The sequence below is a fragment of the Amia ocellicauda genome, chromosome 7, assembly GCF_036373705.1.
Source record: "Amia ocellicauda isolate fAmiCal2 chromosome 7, fAmiCal2.hap1, whole genome shotgun sequence".
Classification (NCBI taxonomy): domain Eukaryota; kingdom Metazoa; phylum Chordata; class Actinopteri; order Amiiformes; family Amiidae; genus Amia; species Amia ocellicauda.
In genome coordinates, this window is record NC_089856.1 from 41,586,423 (window position 1) to 41,609,894 (window position 23,472).

The 23,472-nt window shown below is 37.0% G+C and overlaps 1 protein-coding gene across 13 annotated transcripts in view; it reads right to left on the reverse strand.

The window, feature by feature from the left end:
- The window catches only part of mecom (MDS1 and EVI1 complex locus), a 169,126-nt gene that overhangs the window by 84,444 nt on the left and 61,210 nt on the right, over positions 1-23,472 (reverse strand). For all 13 annotated transcript variants that reach the window (XM_066709690.1, XM_066709699.1, XM_066709695.1 and 10 more), the window contains one exon: positions 20,857-21,194. In XM_066709690.1, the coding sequence (XP_066565787.1) occupies positions 20,857-21,194 (338 nt within the window). The remainder of the gene's footprint in view (positions 1-20,856; positions 21,195-23,472) is intronic.

Here is a 23,472-nt window from a genome sequence, read left to right on the forward strand (position 1 = left end):
ATAAGAGAAAAGAGATTACACAAACAGAATTCAACACTACAGTGATTTATGAAGCTACCACTTTCAAAGAAAAAAGAAAAAAAAAAAGGTCGACTTAGGTAGTTATCACAATGAAAAGGAAGCCATCTTTTAAAACGTGTGACAGAATGTGTTGTAATAACATTTCCTGAAGTACAATCAGGAACCCTGATCTGCTTCTATATTGTTTCTACCCGTAGGGAACACAGAAATGGGAGAAATGTTAACTTGTATTGTTAGATTTTTACAAAAACATCTCGGCAAGACTTTGAATTTAAAAGTTGCAAATTTCCAGCAGTAACTTCTCTTGGATTTCAGTAAGAGAAAAAGCTCATGGCATCAGAATAAATACAATTATTTAAGAGAGTTCAACAGATTACCAAACCAAAAGGTTTATTTAAACCTTTATTAAATCCATTTGAAAAGACTATATGTATTCTCATTAATATATACTGTATATATATATATATATATATATATATACTGTATATATATATATATATATATATATATATATATATACAGTATATATATGTGAAATAAAAAAACAAGGTTTTTGAAGTGTGTCAATTGAGTAAACATTAAAAACTGTAAAAAGAAAAATTATATGCTTTTACCCTCTTACCAAATAAGTGTCTGAGTTATTCCCAGCTGGGCTGCCTGTGTCCCTGCCCTGTAGGGGTCACTCCTGAGCAAGAAAGGAAACTCGCACGTTCTTAATCGAGTCAGCGTTAAACACAATCGAACATTGCCGCACCCGAAAACATATTCATCCCCTGTTGATTGTGACACGTCAATTCCAGAATCAAACCACATTCGATTGGATCCGATTGTGTTAAAAAATGCACTTCCCAATTTTGTGTTCAACATGGCTCTCAAACAAGTTCATCCTCGGTGTAGCTTATAAAATCCTCATTATAAACCCACTCAAATATATATTCACACTTGTTCATTACTCATTCATTCAGTTCATTAATTGTTCATAAAAAGGTTTGCATCGAGAGAGAGGTGTTTCCATTGAAGTGACTGAGAGCGAGACATTGGACAATCTTATTACTAATATGTAAATAAGGTAGATGGGGTCAAAATTTACTATTTTATGAAATACTACAAATTAAATGTAGATGAGGAGGAGCGATCAGAAACACCAATCACCCACAGGAGTCACAGTGCTGTTAGTTAGTCATCCACAGGCACCCAAGAAATATAGCCAGATGCTTGTATAATTCTCAATCCTGCGACTTTAAAAGAACAATCCTGCTTGTAACCTTTGCGCGTAACTCACAAAACAGCATTTATAATTATCGTAAGCATCAGAGCCTACACAAAAATTGCAGATTTGTTTTATTTCGCGGTGCATGCCGACACACAGAGTTATTCCTTCATTCTGCATTCGACAAGCAGCCACCCTTCATTACAGATAAAGATGTAACAGCAAACTCAGCGGACAATGTATTTTTTTAAATTGATTTTTTTTTATTAGTCTAATTAAAATGATCACATTTGTCTTTTTTGGCAAAAGAGCATTCAAATGTTATTTACAGGGAATGAAGACATTGATTTCCAACAGCACAATATGGGCCCGGCTGATTGTTTCCCTAACTACAAAATGCATCATATCCCAAAATGAATGAAGCTGTCTGAAAGAAAATTCCTTTGTAGCTTTACTGTCGGGGCCAATCATAAATAACCATGACATCATAAGAGTCTTATCTATGGGGTTGCTGTTACTGATCGATGGTATCACTCTAGTAGTGTAAATAGCTTCTAATGTCCCATCTTCCACCTTCAAATAGGTTCTGATTATTTATGATAGCTGTTAGGTTACAAGTCTGAGCTGGGGATGGGATTTATTTGCTGCTTATTGCTGCTGTTGATTCCAGGTTGAATGAGGATTGTTTTTACTTAGGATGAGAGACTAGCATAGGCTGATTGGCATATCTGGAATCTACAAAACCATTGGGCAGATCCTAATGATGGGGTAATGGTTGAGCCATTTATTACTTTGATGACAAAAAGTGGCAGCCCTATTTTGTGCCTTGGCTTCCTTTTCTCGCATCAGGTTGACGAATATGATTGGTAAAACATTCTGATAGGGAAGATGTGACAGCTAACAATTTCATTCGTTTGAAAAATCTCATTAATATATATATATTTTTTTTGTTCAGGGCCTGGGATTTTTAAATGAACCTCAAAGTCCTCTGTATAAGAAAATCCTGGTTTACTTTTTGTTTTGTTTTGTTTTTTGTAGAATACAATGATCTTACAGTATTTATTAATTAAACTTTTAATTTGTGGGAACAAAAATAAAGCAGGGGAAATTATTGTAACTTGATTTAAACAAATATTGCTTTAATAAAACACACATTTCTTTAATTCACTGTCCAATACATGTTTCAATGTTAAGCCTATTCTCGTAATTTCCTCCATGAGGAGGTTGAGTTTTCTGCTATTGTAAATCTGACCAATTGTATTTTTCTCTATAATCTAATTTGTCATGTACACTCTAATGGTTTTTATTCATTTAATTCTCGCTCCTGGGTAAACATTTGTGATGGAAGGTATTCAAATAAATGATTGAAAACTTTGCAAAGGGGAAAAAAACTCAGACTTTCTGACATTTTGCCCTACAAAAGGTTTATTTTCTCTTTGTCAATGTAAATGCAATCTTTTTGTTTCATACATTTGGGGAAATATAATTGAGTTGCTTCTACCATTTAATTTTGATTTTTTTAAACTCTTTTAATTAAGCACATATTAATTTATTACAAATTATGAATGCCCTTGCCATTAAGGATAAATCACTGCGGAGCGGAAATATTATATGTACATTTCCTGTACTACAAAACATGATTTCTCCTGGTGGTATTATTCTGTGACACTGATTAAGTTGTTCATCACTTGAGTTCTTAGTGTATAATATACATGGCACACAACACCACTTCCCCTGCACTTTTTATTTGTTACACATGGAAAGTATAACCTAAACAAAACTGCATTAATTGAAGGGGAGTCTAATGAGTGTTTTGTTTTTTATGTTTTATTTTAATATGCCTCGTTGGAACTAAATCCTGTACAATATCTGTTGATGCAAAACGAATTGCACAAAGTTTAGATTCGGTTATTTAAATACCCCGAGGGGACAACTCTTGTCGACACCCATCGCTATGCAAAGCAAAATCTTAATGATATTTTTGCAAACCGTGGGAGAAAGTGTCACTTTTTTCACTTCTCACCCTTTTTCAAGGATATACTGTATATCAATTTCAGATGTACTGCCCATCAATTATTATTCAGGAAAAGGAAAATATGATGCTTTAGGTGATGATGTAGAACAATGTTTCAATTATTTGTTTGGTGGAAAACTTGTTTGAAGGAGGAAGAAAAAGGCATTGATAGAAAATTAAATATATAAACAATAGATTAATATTATAGAAGGACATATAAAGGAATATCATAAATATTAATTTAAATAACAGAACATCTAATTTCATTAATACAAGGATACAGACCGATTAAGTAAAGTGTGAAGTGTGCCCCTAGTCAGCCACTTTTAACATTAACAGTGCTCATTAAAACTAAATTAACAAACTATTTGAAGACACACGCTCTGTCAATCAACAGTTTCTCTCCTTACAGAAGTGCCCAATGTTATGTAGAGTTATTAGAGAAATTCCCCAATGAACGAATCAGTTCATGTAAATATTTCAGATTTTCATAGAAAATCTCTTTATGATTTTTAAATTCAGCATCTTTATGTTCTTGTGAAGCACATCTAATATCACTGCCACATAAAATTGGAAGAGCTTGTCTTTAGAAGTACAAAAGGTGGGGAAAAGTTTTAATAACACAAATTAAGTGAGCACTATTTACTAATTCTCTTTGACTTCTTGTCAATTCTGATCAGTGTAACTAGGAAGAAAATATAACAGTACCGCAATGTATCGGAGTTACAGAGTGAAGGTCACCGAAAAGAGGAGCTTCCGAGATTAATAAGATGCAGCCATATTACCAGGCATTCTGGGTCACCGAGCTTCTCGCTTCCTCATTCTCAGTGGAATGTCATTATGACAATGAAAGTCTCAAAGATTCCCTGGATCTGTACCTCTGCTCCATACTTACATCAGTCAGTCCTTAAATCGTCTTCTTTATTGTGCAAAGGTATTTAAACAAATAGCACATTTAATTATTGAAAAACAATTGGAAGGCGGCTCCAAATTGCTTCTCTTTTCCCCTCACATGGAAGTGGCTAAAATCTCAGAAATGAAACAAGCTGCTGAAATACAGTAGTGCTTTTCATGTGTAACACAAAACCATTTATACCATTTCCAGCTGGCTGCTGATGCACTTTTAATGTCTGATTTAGAGTGGACAGGCCTTCTACTAATATCTGAAACATGCTTGTCAAACAGCTGCTCTCGTGCTGTTGGTAACAGGATAGGCAATTCAGCCTGTAAAGAAAGTCAAAAGCTCAGTAATAAAAAGTGTATATAAAAGTGATGCAGACTATCTCAATACGTTTTTTTACATTATTAAAAAGGTCTTCTGCACGGAAGATGGCCTAAAATTATTGCAATTCTTATTTCAAGAGTTTAAGTTATCTATCTATCTATCTATCTATCTATGTAATAGACAATTATATATAAACTTAACAAAATGCATTGATAAGAAAATGTAAAATGGTACAGAAGCAGCAATTTAAATAATACACAAAATCGACTTATCCACCACAATGTGCTGTAAGCTATTTGAATTATAAAAATACATTTTTTGCATAAATGCTTGCATACAGATACAGTTACGCCCTATACGCTGTCTAATCAAAGTCGGCAGAGGCAAAGCGTTTTTTCCTTTACCCTTAAACACTTAATACATTCAACGCTTACTTATATTCTCGTTAAACGCAAGCAGGAATTTATCGTCATTAAATTGCTTTCAAATGTTTATCCATCGCTGGCTTTCATCATGATTGCCGTTAATAACGCCATGCCAGTAACTGGAAGAGACAAACGACAAAGATTTATTGTGATATTAAAGAGTTCACGTCTGAGACTTTGAAGTCAGGGATTCGTTTTGAATTGGCAAAGCCCTCACATTCAGATTGGGGGGGTAGAAAATGAAGAGTGCTACGGGGGGGATCGAGGGACCCTGAACAGAACAGAATGACAACTGTGAAAAAAGTCCCTCTAAATAGCCTGCATTCGGACCAGACATGTCTGTGTCTGTTCCCTCCGAGTGTGTATCAGTGTACCACTCTCTCTCTCTCTCTCTCTCTCTCTCTCTCTCTCTCTCTCTCTCTCTCTTTCTCTCAGGCTTCTGGGGCCTTTTCTCAGCATCTCTCATAAACCTAAACAACCTCAAAGGAGAAGAACTGGCTGCCCAGACCTGACAATAGCTTTTTTGTCACATCCAGGAACTGGTAGCCGTTCAGGAAGTGGGGCCTGGTCCAGCCTGCCGATGCCAGGGGTGGATGATTTATTGCTCAGTGTCCTCCGTGGCAGTTGGACTCCTTCCCGCTGTCACTCACAGCCTGCAAAGATTCAATCCGAGAGAAGAGGTTCCCCTCCGTTCTAAAGAGATTACAATGCTTGTCATAAAGTGTCTTTGAGGGAAGGGAAACGGGTATGAAAAAGGGGCGAAGAAAAGGAACAATCAGAAGACGAGAGAAGATGGATGTTCTGTAACCTTTTCTCAGAGACCCATTTCTTCCACTTTTTCTCCTGTCTTTAGCAGGTTTTTGTTTTGCTTGATGACAAAGCGTAATAGCCTGATAAATTGATTTTGCAAGTCTCTTTCTCATCTCTTGAGAAGACGCTAACTCGTTAGGACTTCAGAGGGCTCTGGGAGGCAGGAGACAACAATTAGTTTGTTGGAGATGTCAGAAAGTAGCCACAAAGTTTTGCCAGTAGAAATCCTTTCTGACGGATCGGTGCTGACAATGTTGGCAGCTGGTAGAGACTCCCTAAGAATCTGTCGAGCAGAGAAACATTTGGGATGTATTAACCCTTATCTCTGTACACTGCTGAACAAAGTAACACATAGACTACCTGCTGTAGACTGGAAAATTGTATTATGCCTACAAAAAATACACAAAGGAATTGTTTTATGAGGGTACATAACAACACAACTGTGCCAACGCTACCCCCTCCCCCAATTCCCCCAATAAGAAATAGTCCAAATAAACTACTTGAGTGTCCTGTAGCATGAAGAGAAAATTAAAACAATAACAAGCAGGGTCTTCAGTTCGGTGAAACTTTATCCATTTTGGTTTGCAAATTCTGGAATAAAACAATTATATTTTATATTTGGACACCACGGTACTGTACAGAGAAGGATTTACTTAGACACAGAGGACTCCTTGCCAGGTTTAGTTCACCTAAAATGAGATTTTAAAAAACGTACAGATTTGAAACACATGAAGAAACATCCTGCTCCTAATCAAATTAGGATACCCCATTTTATTGTGCACTTTCGAAACTCAAGTTGTTTCTTCAACGAATGCAGAAACAGAGGACCGAAAACAAAAAAGCCAGGCTGCGTGTGTAAACACTGGAGCACAAAAGTGTGTTTGTGTTTCATAGGCGATGCTACATAAGGAATAGGCAGTGCACTACAGAGCAAATCACATTTGTATATACATTATAACCACATAATGTCATATTTAACATAAACAAAAGACTGCAAAAACTGATACCATGTCTGGACATCAGTGTTCACACACTCTACATGAGAAGTCCCTGCTTTGTTGTTCTTTTTTTTATATTACAGCGCGCTCATGTTTTTGTTGCTTTAGATGCGCTGTCGCCGGTTTCAACCCTGTGAAGTTTCTCCCCATTCTTCGAGGCGAGCCGCTTTGAGTGCATTCAAACTGGTGGGTTTTCTGGCAGCCGTGGCTTCCTTCAGATCCACCCGTAACATTTCAATTTGATTTAGATCAGGTGATTGTGATGACTAATCCAGCACTTTGATCCTGTTCCTGTTTATGAAGCCTCTTGTTGACTTGGTCTGTGCGCTTGGGTTTTCCGATGCTGGGCTGGATCGTGACGCTACCTTTTTGAAGAGTCAGAAGCTAACTGGGTATGTTTTAAATTAGTGCCATCCTCATACTTTGAGCCATTTAAGCTTCTTTCAGTTTTACAGAGGTCCCAGCAAGCCCACACCTTATGATGGGATCACCGCCATGCTTGTATCTAGTAAACATTTTTTTTGGTCTCCATATGAGCTGGGCTCCCAGCTTTTTCACTCAAAGGATGTCAGAAGCAAATCAAAGGTTTTATATGTATGTATTGGCAGGCTGTGTATACTTAGTTTTGTGTAATCCTTTTCAAAACCATTCTATTGAGGTCTGGCCATACGTCTACCATATTTATAGACATATCAACTGATTTGTCTTCTTACTTTTGCAGATATTGTACTTTCTCTTCCAGATGTGCATAACTCCTTAGCTTTGTATGGTATTTTTCAGTCTAAACCATGGTGGAAGCCATTATTCCACAGACAATTATTGAATAGGAAATAAACTATGATAGTTAGTCTTTATTTATTGACAATGAAATGGATAATGAGAGTTTTGTGTCAATATTTACCAGCCTCTAAAATAACCATTGTTTGTAGACATAAGTCATGTAATTATCTCATTACTTTCCTTGTTGTAGGCATCAGGTTTTGAAATGTACTTGGAAGAGTATGAACTTACAAAGTGTGTTTCATATATTTTGTGTTAGATTGCTGTAGTTTTCTTTACATGCAATTCAAGAAAGTGATTTAGATCTTAATTGCATGGCACATTGCTTATTTTTCCTGGAATGTGCGAGGCAAAACATTTCTCAACGAGTTCATTACAACTGCTGTGAAGAAACAGCGACACACACACATACACAAAAGTGGGAATTTGCTTTTACCTTAATATATATAACTATACATGTTTTAGGTGTTTTTTTTAAGTCTTCATTAAATAGATAATATGAGCATAAAACAACCATGAAGAAAAATAAAGCCTGAGGATGAAATACTAAAAGTCAGGATAGTGGTTATAAAGTGCCAGTGGTTCACAAATATTGACTTTCGCATAACTTTTACAAGCAATTGCTATCATATGGAGCAAATTAGGGTATTATGAAATAATAACATGCTTTCAAAGTTCATGCCTTAATACATTTCTAGTGCCTCTGGTTTATATCTGATCCCCTTAATACACTCATATTCAGTTTATGATTGAAAAATTGGAAATAGAATACACTTTCTTTCAAGTGTCAGGGACTGAGTGTGACTGTAATTTTGCTCTTAACCTGGTAATTAGCTTTAATGATGCCTGCATTTCAGTTACCTTTAAACTGCAACCATTTGTTTAACGAAGATCCTGCCTTAAATACAAAGAGTGCAGTTTTAAGCCCAGAACCCACCCCCCACAACTTCACACACACACACACAGGGACACAGACCGCTAACCTTCTCCCCCCAAACTGCAGTGAAAGTTTTCAAAACATGTGCATGGAAACAAAATAAGAGACTGTTCCAGTTTTCCAAGGTATCAAACCAGAAGGGCCATTGTGGTTGTGGCCTGGCAGATTGTACGGCACAGAAGACTGGTAAGTTACAATGTGGGCAGGCATCCTATTCAGCACTTACTTAATTTACTGCTCATTAGACGATCGCAGCTAGGGCAACAAACATAATGTCACCATACAGGAAAAAATAAATACATTTCCATTCATTTTCCTGCTGCAGTGTTACACCATTCATCATTAAATTAAAATGTGAACTAAAATCAAATAAAAAGAAATTGCTCCAGATGCTGATTGGGCATATTTGATATGGGTAAGACTAATGTGTAAGGGCATTGCATATATTTATTATAGCTACTGTAATATCTACTCACATAAAAGAGTTGCAAAAGGTTCCCACAAACTGTCTTAATTTGAAAAATGTAAGAATGTGTATTAAAACTGCTGGTCTTACTCACAAGTTAATCGTTTTCTAAGTTTGGGAATCCAGGCCAATAATGTGAAGGCTGTCCAAATCCTGCTCTATATTACTACAGTGTATTAACTACTGTGTAAATCTGAATTTGCATTTACTAGGTAAAGAGTCTATATGTTTTACCATAGTTTTCTACAAACAGGATAGATCATATTAATTGATATATAAAACAAAAAATAACTTAAAGGCAGTATTTTTCATTTTTCATTTGCTTTATCAAGCACCCACTACTTCTTCCTTATCACTGATCTTATCACAGGGCTCTTTCATAGTAACAACAGAGCGTTTTCGATCTAACTGTGGATGGAAGAGTCCAGCCATCTTTTCATAAACTTCAAATTTCAGTTGCACATTTTGAAATGGATACAAAAATGTTGTTTAATATATGGGGGGAAAAAGGAACCTCTAAGATAGCTACACACAATTACTGCACTAATTTATTTATTTATAACTCACTAGTCATGCTATGCCACAAACAAGAAAAACTACCAAATCTTGGCAACAGCTTCCAGACAGAACTCCAGCCCCAGATCTTTTCATCCAGCAACAGAGGCATTTGGAACTGATTACATGGCAACACTAGGTCTTGATTAGTAATATACACAAATTTAAATGTGTATGTCTTAGACATTGAGTATAAAGTAAATCTGTAAACACTTAGGAGTCTCCACCTTAGTGCTGCAAGGACTAAACATCTCCCTGAACCACTCAGCCACTATAGCAATTTGCTTTTGTTTTTTCCCCTTCTTTTCTTTTTTATACATTTTATGTTAACCAACATGCTTAGTCAGTCATTCGTGGATGTCTTGTCAATGTTCAATATAGTTAGTAAAGTGGCAAAACCTGTCAAGTTTAGCTTTTGTCATCCTAGAGTACTGACCAATTCCAAATTCCACCTTTGTTCAATTTCACGAAAATGTGGTGTGAGATTTGAGTTGCTTTTCCAACAGTATGTGTCAGTGTGATTGCTTCCCCCACCCCCATTTTTCTGTAACAGAAATAGAGAGAAGTGCTCAGTCAGCCGTCATGTTATTCCATGTAAAACGTCGCCGTCGTGAGAGATGGACAAAGACGGAGAAATGCTAACATGCATGTAGTTCTGTAATGGTATATACAGTGGGTTACTGCGGAGATAAAAACCCCGCTTGGTTCGGTTAATGCACAACACTGGCGCGCTACGGAAGCTCCCCAGCACAACGGGAGCCCTTTGCAATTCAAGTGCTCAAAGTCCCGGCTGCACCCCTGAGAGCCACAAATTGAGAGAGATTAATTCTGTGCTCTTGCACCCCTCATTACCAGCAGAGCTGAAGCAGGTCAAATACAAGTTAATCTCTTGAATTCCAGTTTTATTCATGGATGTTAAAACATCCATTACTTTTAGACAAGCAAATGTCTATGGTTCCAGGCATGGGGATCGTTCCTAAAAAAGAAAAAAGGGAAAAAAAAAAGAATAGGGCAGCTGTGTGGTGTATGAATGGAGGGAAAATGAACAGCCATGTCTGTAAAATTGTATTTATTCATCTTTATATCTTTATTCTAAAGTGGTTTTATATTTTATTATTTGTTTTGGTTTAAAAAATGTTTTACTAAATGAATTGAACAAAACAAGCGTTTCAAGAAAAATATATTCTGGAATCACAAAAAATACTGTGAAAAGATTAAATCAACGGGACACAAAGAAGGAATTATCCTGTTACGTTCAATTATTATTCAGATGTTTAATGAGGGAAAGGGTGTCTTAAATTCATCTGTGAGAACACCGTGTCCTATTATTTTTGTTGCTGTTGTTATGATCTTATTAATAATAATTACAAAATGCTTTTATAAGTACACTGTGGAAAGAAAATGCTCAAACACATTTTAGGTAAGCAGATTATCCAAATTATTATTCAAATGAAGCTTATAAATATGTAAAACAATTCTGGTAAGTACACACAATTTAATAGAAATACAATACACCTTCGATTTTCCTCCCTTTCTTTATAGGTATTTACACAGTTGGTACACCATTTGTGGAGTAGAGCAAATTAGGGATTATTCACTACTGTTTGCCTTATTTTGACCACAAATAGAAACAGCGGTTTTGTAAAGTAGTATTAGTGCTTGATTATTTTCGTTAACCGGTACTTAGATTTACTGCTTAGGTAATGTGATATGACTTCTAGTTAACCACTTCTGTAACTCCTGCAGGAAAACGAGGACAAAGTTACAATTCCCTCTCCATACCCAGCCAATAAAACTTCACGCTGTTTCTCCTCAAAATGAATGTGTTTTTCTCACTCACATTGTACATACATTTGGTAACAATCAAGTGCTTATTTAAAGGAGCCCCAAGATAAGGTATCTGTGAGTTGCACACTTGGGTAATTGATCGCATTTGTTTCCTGTACATGGTTTAAGCTTCTCTCACATTTTTTTCACCCTGTGAATGTATGTGTGTGTGACTGTATTGAGTGTTTGAGTTGTGCGAGTGGCCCTTTTTTTTATTTAGCATGGTTCTGATTACCCTGTGCCTTGTTAGCCCAAGAATGTTCTACTGCGGTGAGTGAAAGTAGAACTGGGGGCTGTTTGAGACACACACCTAATCAGCAATGGCAGCTCCCTGCTCTTTAGTACACTATAATGCATGACTGAAGAGCCCTCCTGTGGGCTGGGGCTTTCGGCTGGATGCTAGGCCTGTCATTGCACAGTGAAGTTTGGATCTTTCGAGAGGTAGTGTATCATAAACACGGGAGAGGAGTTGGGGGTTGGTGGGCATATGTTTTTTTTTGTTGCTTTCTTTGCTTTCGGACTGCTAGTTGCAGGTTGCTGAAGTCTCTCCTGACAGGCAGGAAAGCAGTAAACTTGATTTATAAATGACCTCCGCAGGTGAGATGTATTAAAAAGAAATACTCGCTAAGTTTGGTTTACGGCTCTCCGTGCAGTGTCTGTTTGCATTTTGAGGTACCGTTTTTGCCACATTCACAGCAAATATTTTCTGTGGGACGACAACAATAAAATAGTGATAATCCCAGCACTTGGTATTCTAGGTTAAAGTTTTGAATAAAATAAGATGATGACTGTACAAAAACACACATTAGTGAGTTAATTCTTACAATATTGTATGTTCACAAGAGATGTAGATCACTTAAATAATGTCAAAGTAAGCTCTCTTTTTTATTGTAATTCATGGTACATACTACAGAGCTAGGTGAAGGATATTTTTTCAGATAATATGAACGTGATTTCAACAGACAACAGCTACCGTTACGGTTGAAAATATCAGTGTTGTCTATAACTGTACACCTTGGCACGGCAAGTAGCACAGACAGGCACATCTGTTGATTTATTTAAAAGCACATCCACAGTCTCATTACATGCACCATACGCCGAATTCTTCTTCATTACGCAAAACGAATCAGCCAGAATTTCGTTTATTATTCATTGCTGTTTCCTTCCTTTTTAATCAAGCTCAGACCATCAGATACTAGTCACACTTTGATTTCCATCCACATCCTCAAGGACAATAGATTTATATATTTTAAAAGTCGTAAAAGAAAAAATAAAAAAATAAAAAAAATAAACAAGAAACACATACATTTAACGCCCATGTTTCTCCAGACAGACAAGTATCTACACGCAAACACACAATTAATTAAGTCCATTCCCTCTTAATATGTATTCTTTAAAAAAAGCTTTTACTTGACAAGGTGCTCTATATAAATGATTGAGTGATTGAATAATTACTAAAAGCACACAACACTTATTTTTCTCTCATGTGAAAAGAGGCTGTTTTCTTTGGGCTGTGAAAAAATAAGTTGAAATTAATACACTGACATTTCTTCACATCATCACCATGAATAGCAATGTGTGTGTACATATATATATATGAACAAAAGACCATGTAACAATATGTTACATATTGAGAAACTATATTTGGTGCTCAGGGAAATCTTAGTAACAGACATGCATATGAATATAATAAACTATGCAAAGATATTAGACCTTTTCCTTAATAATGCACCAGTAAATAATCCAAAGTCCTCAACCCTAAAATGATGTCAATCTTCAAGCACACATACAGTTTGGAGAGACGCCACACAAAGCTAACCCCGAACCTGCTCGCTGGTGCTGTGAAAGTGTTGAGGTTGTAAGACTGCACTCACACAAAGCCACGGATGAGGGCTTCCGTTTCTTGAGCATCTTTCTTATTCATGTGTGAAGCTCAAAGAAATCCTGTTTTTCTTGTAAGATTCAGCATGATATGCATTGTCTGTTGACGTTCCTTTCAGCCAAGCGGTGTGTACGGATAGGTCTAACATTAATAGTCTAAATAAGCCTCCCGTCGTGCTTTTTTATCACAGGTGAAAGCCCTTGCAGTCTTGGCATTCTCTTTTGACCTAATAAGGTCACTGACCTTTCAAGCCCTTTAACTTCCTCCTAATCTTTATTTCCTTCACCTATCATTTTCTCCGGGGATGCACCTTCTACTTCTTACTTTCACAAATGTCCTCCTTTGTCACTCCACAATTCACTTTGACTTTGTTCAATTAGTTAACCTAGCTTCCTTTCCCCCCTTTTCAGACCTCCAGAAGGAAAAGAATGGAAGAGAAAGAGCCAGACAGAAAGAGAGAGAGACTTGTTTTCTTTCGAGCCCTGAATGGAGGGAGAAGTCTTCACATGACTGGCGTAAATTATGCTTTCCCCCTATTAGCGCTGAAATCAGACCTTCTTTATGGTTATATATGTGTATGTTTATATATATATTCTGCTCCTATATCCCACATTTCTATAAGCTAATAAATCAATCTGCATTTAAAATATTGCAAAGAGAAAACACAATGGCCAATTGTGTTGATAAAACAGTTGAATGAAATGAAGTAATTCAGTCCTGAATTCATTCTTTCAGTATGAGTAATGAGTGAACTCGTGTTGGTGTTATCATGCTGGCTCACTCGGCACCGCACAGCGATGGATATCCGCATTGTTTGTGGTAAACAAAAACAAACAAACAAACAAACACAATAACCAGAGGAATTTCCATTCGTATATGTATTTTATTTAGATAAAACTCCTTCACAGCGAAAAGCAAAGGCTTGTAGTCACGGGGGCCCCAGGAGACTATAATTCCTGCAGTCCCCACCTGTAGCTGAACACCGATTGCATCCCACTGCAGTGAATTAGCACTCTAAGCTGATTAAGGCTGCGAGGCACAGCTCTATTTTATTGACACAATAAGGGGGGACAGAGAGGGGTCTGAAATGAGAAAATCATTTCCATGCTGACCGAATTAACAGAACAAAAGAGCTCTTTCCACTTGCAGCATTCAATTTGTTGGAAAAAGGCAAGCCACTTAATGGATCACAATACCGACTAGACAGATGAAATTTAATACACCAGCTTAGCTCTAATTACAAATAAAAATCATGATGATAACGAGGGGATAATAAATATTATTGCAACTTAAATATATAACCTTGAGACTTTGCTTCACTCTCGTTGGTCAGAATAGTGCCCACGATCGTTATTTTTACAAGGATCGTGATTTTCAAAAAGTAATGTCAAATAAATACATATATTTATAAATTGTTTTGCAAAGCATTAAACATTTTTAAAATGTTATCAGCAGCTCCACTTCACAAGTTTTAATGATACTGCTTTTTCTGACAACAAAACATTTTCAATTTTCAATTAGCAAACTAATATTTTTCTTAACACTAACCTGTAAAAATACACTGAGAATGTATTTGTTCAGATGAAGGTTCTTGATCATAATTATGTCTAATTATATATTAATTATACTTATGTTTTGCCAAGGTATTTTTAAGAGTTTTTTGTTAGCTTGTTTTATTATTTTCCAGCAATAGGTTTTTGGTTTTAGCAAAGAATGCCATATAGATGTAAAAGGAAAACAATGATGAAAATGTAAAAAATCTTATGTTGATTAATCTAAGTTCATGTAACCTGTATTATAAATACTTTTTATTATTTTTTAGTTTTTTTATTGAAAAAATCTGTCCAAAAACATTCTGTAGTTTTACATTCCTTCAAGGACATAACAATACATTTCATATTGCTTTCTAAAGGGCAGCTGAACTACCAATTTTTTTATTCTGTTAGCTAGCTCAGATTTATCCCTTTCTAATGAATATGTGGGCAAATCTCAAATTCGATACGGAACATACTTCAGCAAGAAGGGCAAAGTGAAACACTGCCTTTTCAAATACCATCTTTAACCAAAACAAAAAGTACCGGTAACTAGATTTATGTTTCACGTTATTTAGAACACATAAAGGAGAAGAGATCTGGATTAATTTCTTTTCTAAAATCAACTTAGTGTCACTTCATCGACAGCTTGTCACAATTCGCAGACCGGGTCTATGCCCCGGACAGTGCTGTAACATCTGCATTCATTCACTACAAGGGCTTAGCCGAAGACAAAAAAAATAAGCCTCCCTCAAAATATTCCATCGTTCGGTCTGAATCTTGACATGGCATCTGAATTTTTGAATCACAAAACACTTCAGAAGTCCTGCTACCTATTATCTTCTCTTGGCTTCCCCCTTGTCCCTGGATGCTGGAAAATATCACGACTGAAAGTAAGGTAGTCAACAGGCAAGCTTTTTGTGGCCTAATCCGTAGGCCCTCATTCATGCTCACTGTTAATCTCTTAAAGCATTATAGACGAGATGGACAAAGGAATCTGAATACCTCAGTTTCTGTCTAGAATGGGAGGAGTTCGGGCAAAAAAAAAAAAAAATCTGGAAAGCTTAACTTTTGTAAACTCAAAACTGGTCACAAAAACTTAAGCAGGGTTCCCTTCGCCCTTTGGATGAGCATAATATAATCCTACGCATATTAAGCCAACTATAACTTTCTGTTTGGATTTAATCAAACCATTGAAGATGTAATTGAGCAGATGCGGATTCCCTTTAGCAGGCAAGATACGACGTTACATAAATCTCTTCAAATCTGATTCAGTGTGGGGCTATCTGTGCCTTGTTAATGCTTCTCATGTATACATAATTCCTCACATTATACAAATTGTCTCCTGATCAAATAAAACAAAAATATTTTATAAATTTGTATAAAATTATTATATATTAAAAACCATGGAACTTAAAATTCGTATGTATACTAATCTAGAATACGTAGGTAGATAGATAAGAGATAGACAGCAGTCCTTTTTGACTACTAAATAAGATAATTTAAATATGTGATTATCAAACAGCACTGTGCTATTTAAATGTATTAATCTGTTTTACAAATGATTGTACATGTGAATGTTATACAAATGAGACTATATCACAATGCTCTCGATTTTACTTCTGAAAACAATATATTTTGCCTTAACCCTTCCAAGGACAGCAGACACAAGCATATACAATTTAAAAAGAGCACATCATGTGACGTCTTCTGATTCTATGGTTTCTGACCTGGAGAACTGCAAACCAACAAGCCTACAATGCTACTTTCTTTCTGGTGCACTCCACACAGCATTGTTCAGCATTGATGTTTCCTGGGCCCCATTCTGTCAATATTTAGCTGATTCAGTGAAGAGTTGGAGAAATCCAGGAACAACCTTTCTTTTTTCTGTCTTTTCTCTTTCTCTTTTTTTTTTTTCTAAATCGACCAGATTTCCTCGTCTGCTTTTCCCTGCCTGTAACACTTTGACAAATGGCACTTGTTCCAATTCTCTGCTGACCAGAACTTTAGTCAACTTTCGTGAAATCTCATTCAGAAGGGAAAACAGATTTTGGCCTTGTTTGCTGACTCTAATGAAGAGTGTCAAGCCAAATAAACACTTAATATCACTAGAGGCCCTTTCCTCTCTCTAAAGCCTTTTAAATGCTGGTGTGGCTTTTCCAAACTATTTACTGACAAGAAGGGGAAAAAAAACAACAACAAAAAAACTAGCCAAGTGAGAGCCGTTTTGTTTCTGCTGTTTAGCTATGACATCCCTTTCCTGCAGAATACACTATACCCCTTCTCTGCCTGCTCTCTCAACAAGGCACACCTTTGTCTTACTCGCTCTGCCATAGCTACAGTGGTGACCTCCAACCCCAGAAACTAGTCATAGTCTTCCTGAACTTTATTGCCTGTTAATAGACTGTTGGCATTCCTTTCACTGCTAATAGAAATGGTGGAGAGACGTTTAATTGAAAAGACTCACACAGCTGTACACTGAAAAGGCAAATTCGGGCCTGAAAGTCAGCGCAGTCGTGGACAGGGTGGAATTTTATGTTTAAGGGGCTTTGTGAATTCTTTCAGGATTTGTTCCTTTGCAAACAAACGGAGAGCAGGCCGTGATTTAATTTTCATCCCGGGAACAAAGACATTATAGACTCCGAGTGTTGTTAAATGATCGTTTCGCTTATCTCTCTCCTGACTGCAGATTACGGAAGCCCATTTTGCCCACTATGGTTAATTATCCATTCAACGATTCCCAGTGTATTGGTCTTATTGGATAACATTCAGTACAACCAGTAATTTGGGTTCATTGCATGAGAGTTATTTAAGTAGGCCTTTAAAAAAGACCGAACCCTGTGATTACTAAAAAAAAAAGGGGGGGGAGAAAAAGAAGCAAGCTAATTTATTTTTCTGCATGTGTTTTAAATTGTCGCTGTCTTCAAAATGTACTGTATTTAAAAATGGTTTGATAATTTCTGCACAAATAAAAATACTGAATATTTGAACACTTATACATAATGTAAAGTTACTGGCTTCCAGTCATGTTATAAAGAGTTTATATAAGTATCCTGAATTATACAGGTTAATATACACATAAAGTACACATTTTAATTGTATAACCTTTACACAGGTTTTATCTCAAAGTTTGTTTAATTCATATTATCTCAATTAAAAGACAATACAACAGTACATCTGGTTACATTGCGACAGTTCTATGTTTGATTGTATGTTTTTGGTTATTTTTTGTAATTATTGATTTTTATGACATTTGACAATTTCTCTTCTCTGTCGTTAAATACTAGTGCCGGTTTTATTGCACACACTCATTTTAAAAGAAAACAACCCAGCAGACCTTTTCAAAACCTGGGGGCTACTCTGAAAACTCACAGCCTCTGGGATAAGGTGGAAAGCCCAGTCATTCATATAACAATGTTACGGCGATTCAATTCCCTCTCAAAAGGCCCACGGTGCCAACACAAAGTTCGGCCATAATTACAGATATAGAAACACAAACAGTTTTATCATCGCAGAGTACATTCTGAGTGTGTGAAAAAAACGCGGTGATTGATATGCCTCATCATGGCACAGCAGCCACTTTTGACCATGAGGAGATTGGCCAAGATGATAGTTGTCCTCTAGGGCTTAGTCACATTAACTGTGCCAGGCAAACGAGCGCCAATTGGCCGGGCAGCGCAATCTGAGGACACACACTGATTATTCCACCCGAGTTGATTGTTTGGTCAATCTGTTTTGTGTTTTTATCACCCGAGTTCCACCGTCTGTCCACGGGCAGCATATTGACTGTGTAAAACAGGCCTCTGTAAGCAAGGTAAAATAATGCATCAAAACAGACACGTCACTAGTTAGAACACGCATGACTGTGAGCACAAAGCAATCTGAATGCCGTACATGTAACAGTCATACAAATGTATTTTCCTTTGGAACTGGTTACAGTAATATGGCACAATGTCTTGAGATGTCAAAACAAACACACACAACACCGTGGTTAAACACGCCAGCGTGGACAGTCTCAGACACTATGTTACCGGTTGCCACGACAAAGCATGAACTAAATACGGACGCACAAATAAATAGGCAACTGAAACCAGGCAACCTTGTAATTCGCCACTCAGTTATAAAAGCTGACGTAGATGACAGTGGGGGGATTTTAACAAAGGGTTCTACTCCTAAAATGTCATCAAATGGGTTGTACACATAATAGAATTTATGTAATCTAAAAAAACCTGTCTTTTCTGAAACAATAGGAGGGAAAAAGATAGAATCAAAAAAGTTTCCAGGCTATTGTGAAGTCAAACTCTAAGTCCTTCATTATCAGTGCTAGGCTAGAGATCGAACCCCTTCATATTACTGAAATTAATAGAAACAAGCCGAAAATCAGCCCCTGACAGCTGCACCTCCTTTTATTTACAGAAGCCACCGCGGTCATAACTCACAATTTCTATATTAATAAAGCGGAGAAATTTATTATGATGGTGTTGAGAAGTTATTAAGTATGGCATCCCCAGTGACAAACTACCCTGGTATTGTCACAAACCCAAAAGCAGGCGCCTATTTATCACCCAGCCCTCCAGATGGTTCTGCATGTTTATCGCTCCCAGGTTGGTGACATCACCTGGTGTCCCACTCAGAATTGATGATGAAAGCAAACAGATCTATCTTGCTTACATTTACCAAATCAATTTTATTTTTACAGGCCCGAGCATATTGGCATATTGACTGTTTCCCTTAATGGCATTTACCATATTTAATGCAAGGATGTCATCACTGAATATCCCCCCTGAATAATGTGGCATTTCATAATAAATTTTTTACAACTTATTTACTTAATGGAAAGAATTATAGTTTCCTGTCACTGCAGTAATTAAACCGAATGAAACTGTATTGCCTGCCGAGGATGTGATCTTCCTCAAAGATCCTGCACTTGGAGGTGTTCCGCTTTTCAAATACGTCTTGTTCAAGGTTCCCATAAATTAGAATTAATGAAACCTTATTTCTTCATTTCCTTCCATGAATGAAACGGAGAGCACAGAGGAAAAAAGAAAAAAGCTTGCAAGATAGAGCAGTACATCCTTCCAAGAGTGACATCTCCCCTTTCAGTCGTTTTGAAAACTAATACTAAGAAATCGAAAAATTTTCTATCTCTTCTACTTCTATCATTTTCTATTTTCCATAGAAGCTTTGATTAATGCTTGATAAAAAACAAGCCAAGATTCTCAAACCAGTATAAAGTACGACATAGGAGGTTTTTTCTTAATTCCCAGAAAGGACAAGCTAAATGTATGTAAAATGAAATAAAACAGACAGACATTGTGGTTTAATGGTAGTGGTAGGTGTTCTTGACCGGCAAAAACACATAACGAAGATCACAGAATCAGGACTTTTGAACTTACTTTCTTGCCACTTTGAAGGTGATTTCTAAGAAACAATTACTACAAAAAGCAGGGTTGGGGTACACAATTAGACTGATTTGGCATTTCCTTGCAGTAAAACCCATATGATAGACGGTGGCTTTGGCTGACCTTTGGCCTTGTCCTATGACCCCGTTTTCGATTTTGGCCCTGACGAACCAATACCTGATTAGATAATGCTCAGCTTTGGTCTTAAAATGTGATAAAATGAAATTTATGGCTTTTCATGTTAATTGAGTTAAAGCATTTAATCAGAAAGACTGGTTCTTATGCCCATGACAAACTTGAATTTGTTATTGTGTGTTTTTTCTGTTACAAATGTAGGAATACATGCTAAAATGACCACCGTCATCAACAGGCAAACAACAAAATTCACAATGAATTCATGCTGGAATAAAAATGAAATGCTTCAGCTCAATTTGTGGTTTTGGTCAAAAGAAAACAGTGTATCAGCAATTTCTATGTGCTTGCTTATTTTTTACTTATCTGTTAACTCCAGGAGCAGAAAGGTGTAATACATTAATTTTATGAAGTGGTACCTTAGGTCATAGTGCCTCCAACAGCAAATGTCTTTCCAATCTGTTTTACACACACACTGAGCACTAGGTTAGTTACAACATAGAGATTACAGCACAGCGTCTACAATCAACCACTTTTTAGGATGCAAATTCCTTCACCCCTCATTAGGACATGCGTACAAATCCATCTCTGCTTTTTGTTATCAAATCGACAGAATGAGACGCCAAAAAGATGGACCTACCTCCCAGCCCAGACGACGGTCTTTAAGTTCAGATTTCTGTTCACCCACGTAAGGTCCAAAGCGTTCTCCTACTAGTACTCTTCGCCTGGTACGTATCCCCAGTCCGGCTGAGGGAATGCTGGACTCCCGTAGTTCAAAGTCGGGAGGGACTGGAAGGTCATCGGGAATGTATATGGGGGCTTGGAACGGAGACCCCTCTTTGGGGGTGCCACCCTCACTGGACACGCCGGGGGACAGCAGGTTGTGAGCGGAGAGGGATAGGGGGGTCAGGTCCCTCTCGGCTCCAGTCATGTCTTCCAAGACAATATCGGGGAAGTGGTCAAACTCTCCTTCATCACCTGGAAGACACACACACAAACAGTGGGTAAATAACTGCACTGGCCAGCTCGTTAGACGCTAACACCATATTGAACACATTTATGAGATCAAACTTGTCCATCAGTCATTCTAAAATGCATTCAATATGTGCACATACCTAGGAAAATAACCATCAACACAAATTGTCTGTTTCTCTTAATATATTAAAAGTGATCTCCTTATTTTAAATTATTTTTGGAAGAAAGGGATGTTTAATATGTTCTGATCTTGTGTTTGAGGAATTACTGGATCGCCACCAAACTATTTGAAGCCACATACATCAATTGCAGATACAGTTTCAGTTAAATGGATTTGTTTGCACATTTCATAAACCACATGTGCCAATTAAACACTTCATTATAAATGGTTTCAGTGGGTGGATGGTTTTCCATTATATAGAAAAGGAAATAGGTGTGATCCTGGCTTTATGTCTCCTATCAACACTTAAAGCAGTGCTTCTCTGAGTGGCACTAAGCCTGTATGACTGTAGATTGTAAATATTTTACTACCAATGTGCTGATCTTGATGTTGACTAGTATAATACTTTATATATCAGTCTAGCCTTCGTATAATGTTTAATAAACAATGTCATGTAGTATGAAACGTGGTATTTGTACATAATTTCACTTGGTGACATGCTTTTATTTTGTATATTGTCTTAAAAAATTCTGAATTTTTTTAAATGTGTCAATATTTTGCGTAAACTAGTACTTTTTAAACTGTAAACCGTCTCCACAAGCTATATTTCCTTACTGTGATAAAAAGAAATTAAAAAAAGAACAAAACTTTATTTTTAACAATACATACAAAAGTATATATATTTAGTCAGTCTGTGGTTATTTAACTATTTATGCATAATACAATGTTAAAGAATATCTAAATATTAATTATTATGACCTCTTTTTTCTTTCTTTCTCTCTCTCTCTCTCTCTCTCTCTCTTTTCAAATATTGGCACAGATAGCCCCACATTGTGCTACTCCACGGTTTTATATTTCCTTTTCCTATATCCATCACGGTTATTTATTATAAAAACACGAACATGTTTCAAAGGAAACTCGGTTGTAAAGGTTAATTATTACTAAAGGGTGGGTGGACACCACTTGTTTGAACTTTCTGACTGAGTTCGTCCCTGACAGGAAGAATTACGCGTGGCCGATGCGGGGACTGGCTCCCGACGACGAGCCGTGTGCCAAACTGAATGTATCCCTAACCTCGCAGCACACGTCACAGCCGCTCACATTAACACGGCGCGCTGCTGCCGGAGTCTCAAACGGCACAGTGGGAGTTTCCTCCAGCTGCTGGGAGGTGCATGGCGGCAAATGTACAGTTTGCACGCGAGAGCTAATGCTGTCTGGCACTCGGAGGGTAATTAGGGTTCCGCAGGATGGGTGCCACCGCTGGGGCTCAGAATTTGCTCATCCTCAGTGGGCACCTTCGGCCCCCTGCCCCGCCACACACTGCTCCTGTCTGCTTCGCCACTTTGAGAATCGAGGTGGTGCTCATTCACAACACTTTGTTTTACATCAATGGACACTCTCATTGATGCCTCTTGACACCAGAAACGTTAACACAAAAAAGTAAATAAAGAAAGAAGAAAGGAGAGATTGGAATGTTGCCCGATTTCTGAGGAACACCTCAACAAATACATCATTGCGTAAACAAAAGCATACCTCTGCAATTTTTTGGTATTTTTCTTCTTAAAAAAAAAAAAAAAAAAAAAACTCCAGTAACAGCTTAACATAAGCACTCCGTTACAGTGCTCAGGGACTATAAATATACAGAGACCAGGGTGCAGACCGCAAAGAAAACAAAATGACCGGGGTCAGGTTCTCGATGCTGACATCATCCTATTCGGTCACCTAAAACAGTATGTGCACGTATTATATTCGCAGAGATGTTGTGTGTATAAAACTCAATATAAATATAATATATATTTAAGAAAGAAAAAAAAGATGTGAACTAGACCTTTACAGAGAGAGGCACGACAAAAAAAAACTGTAAATGTGCTGTAAATCTGTGACTGATGTGATTGTCTTCAGTGGGGGATGCTAATTTTTTAAGCAACTACAACACATCTGTCCTTTTGGGACCATAATCATATAACGTTTACCATGTGGTACAGTACATTATTCCTGGAAGATGTCAATAACAAGTGGGTTTACAAGTGGCAGGGCTCTGGTTCTGCGCAATGTCCTTCATGTGTAATTAGACTGCACTGTCTAAAGAGATTTGACATGCACCAGAAACTATCTGTTAAT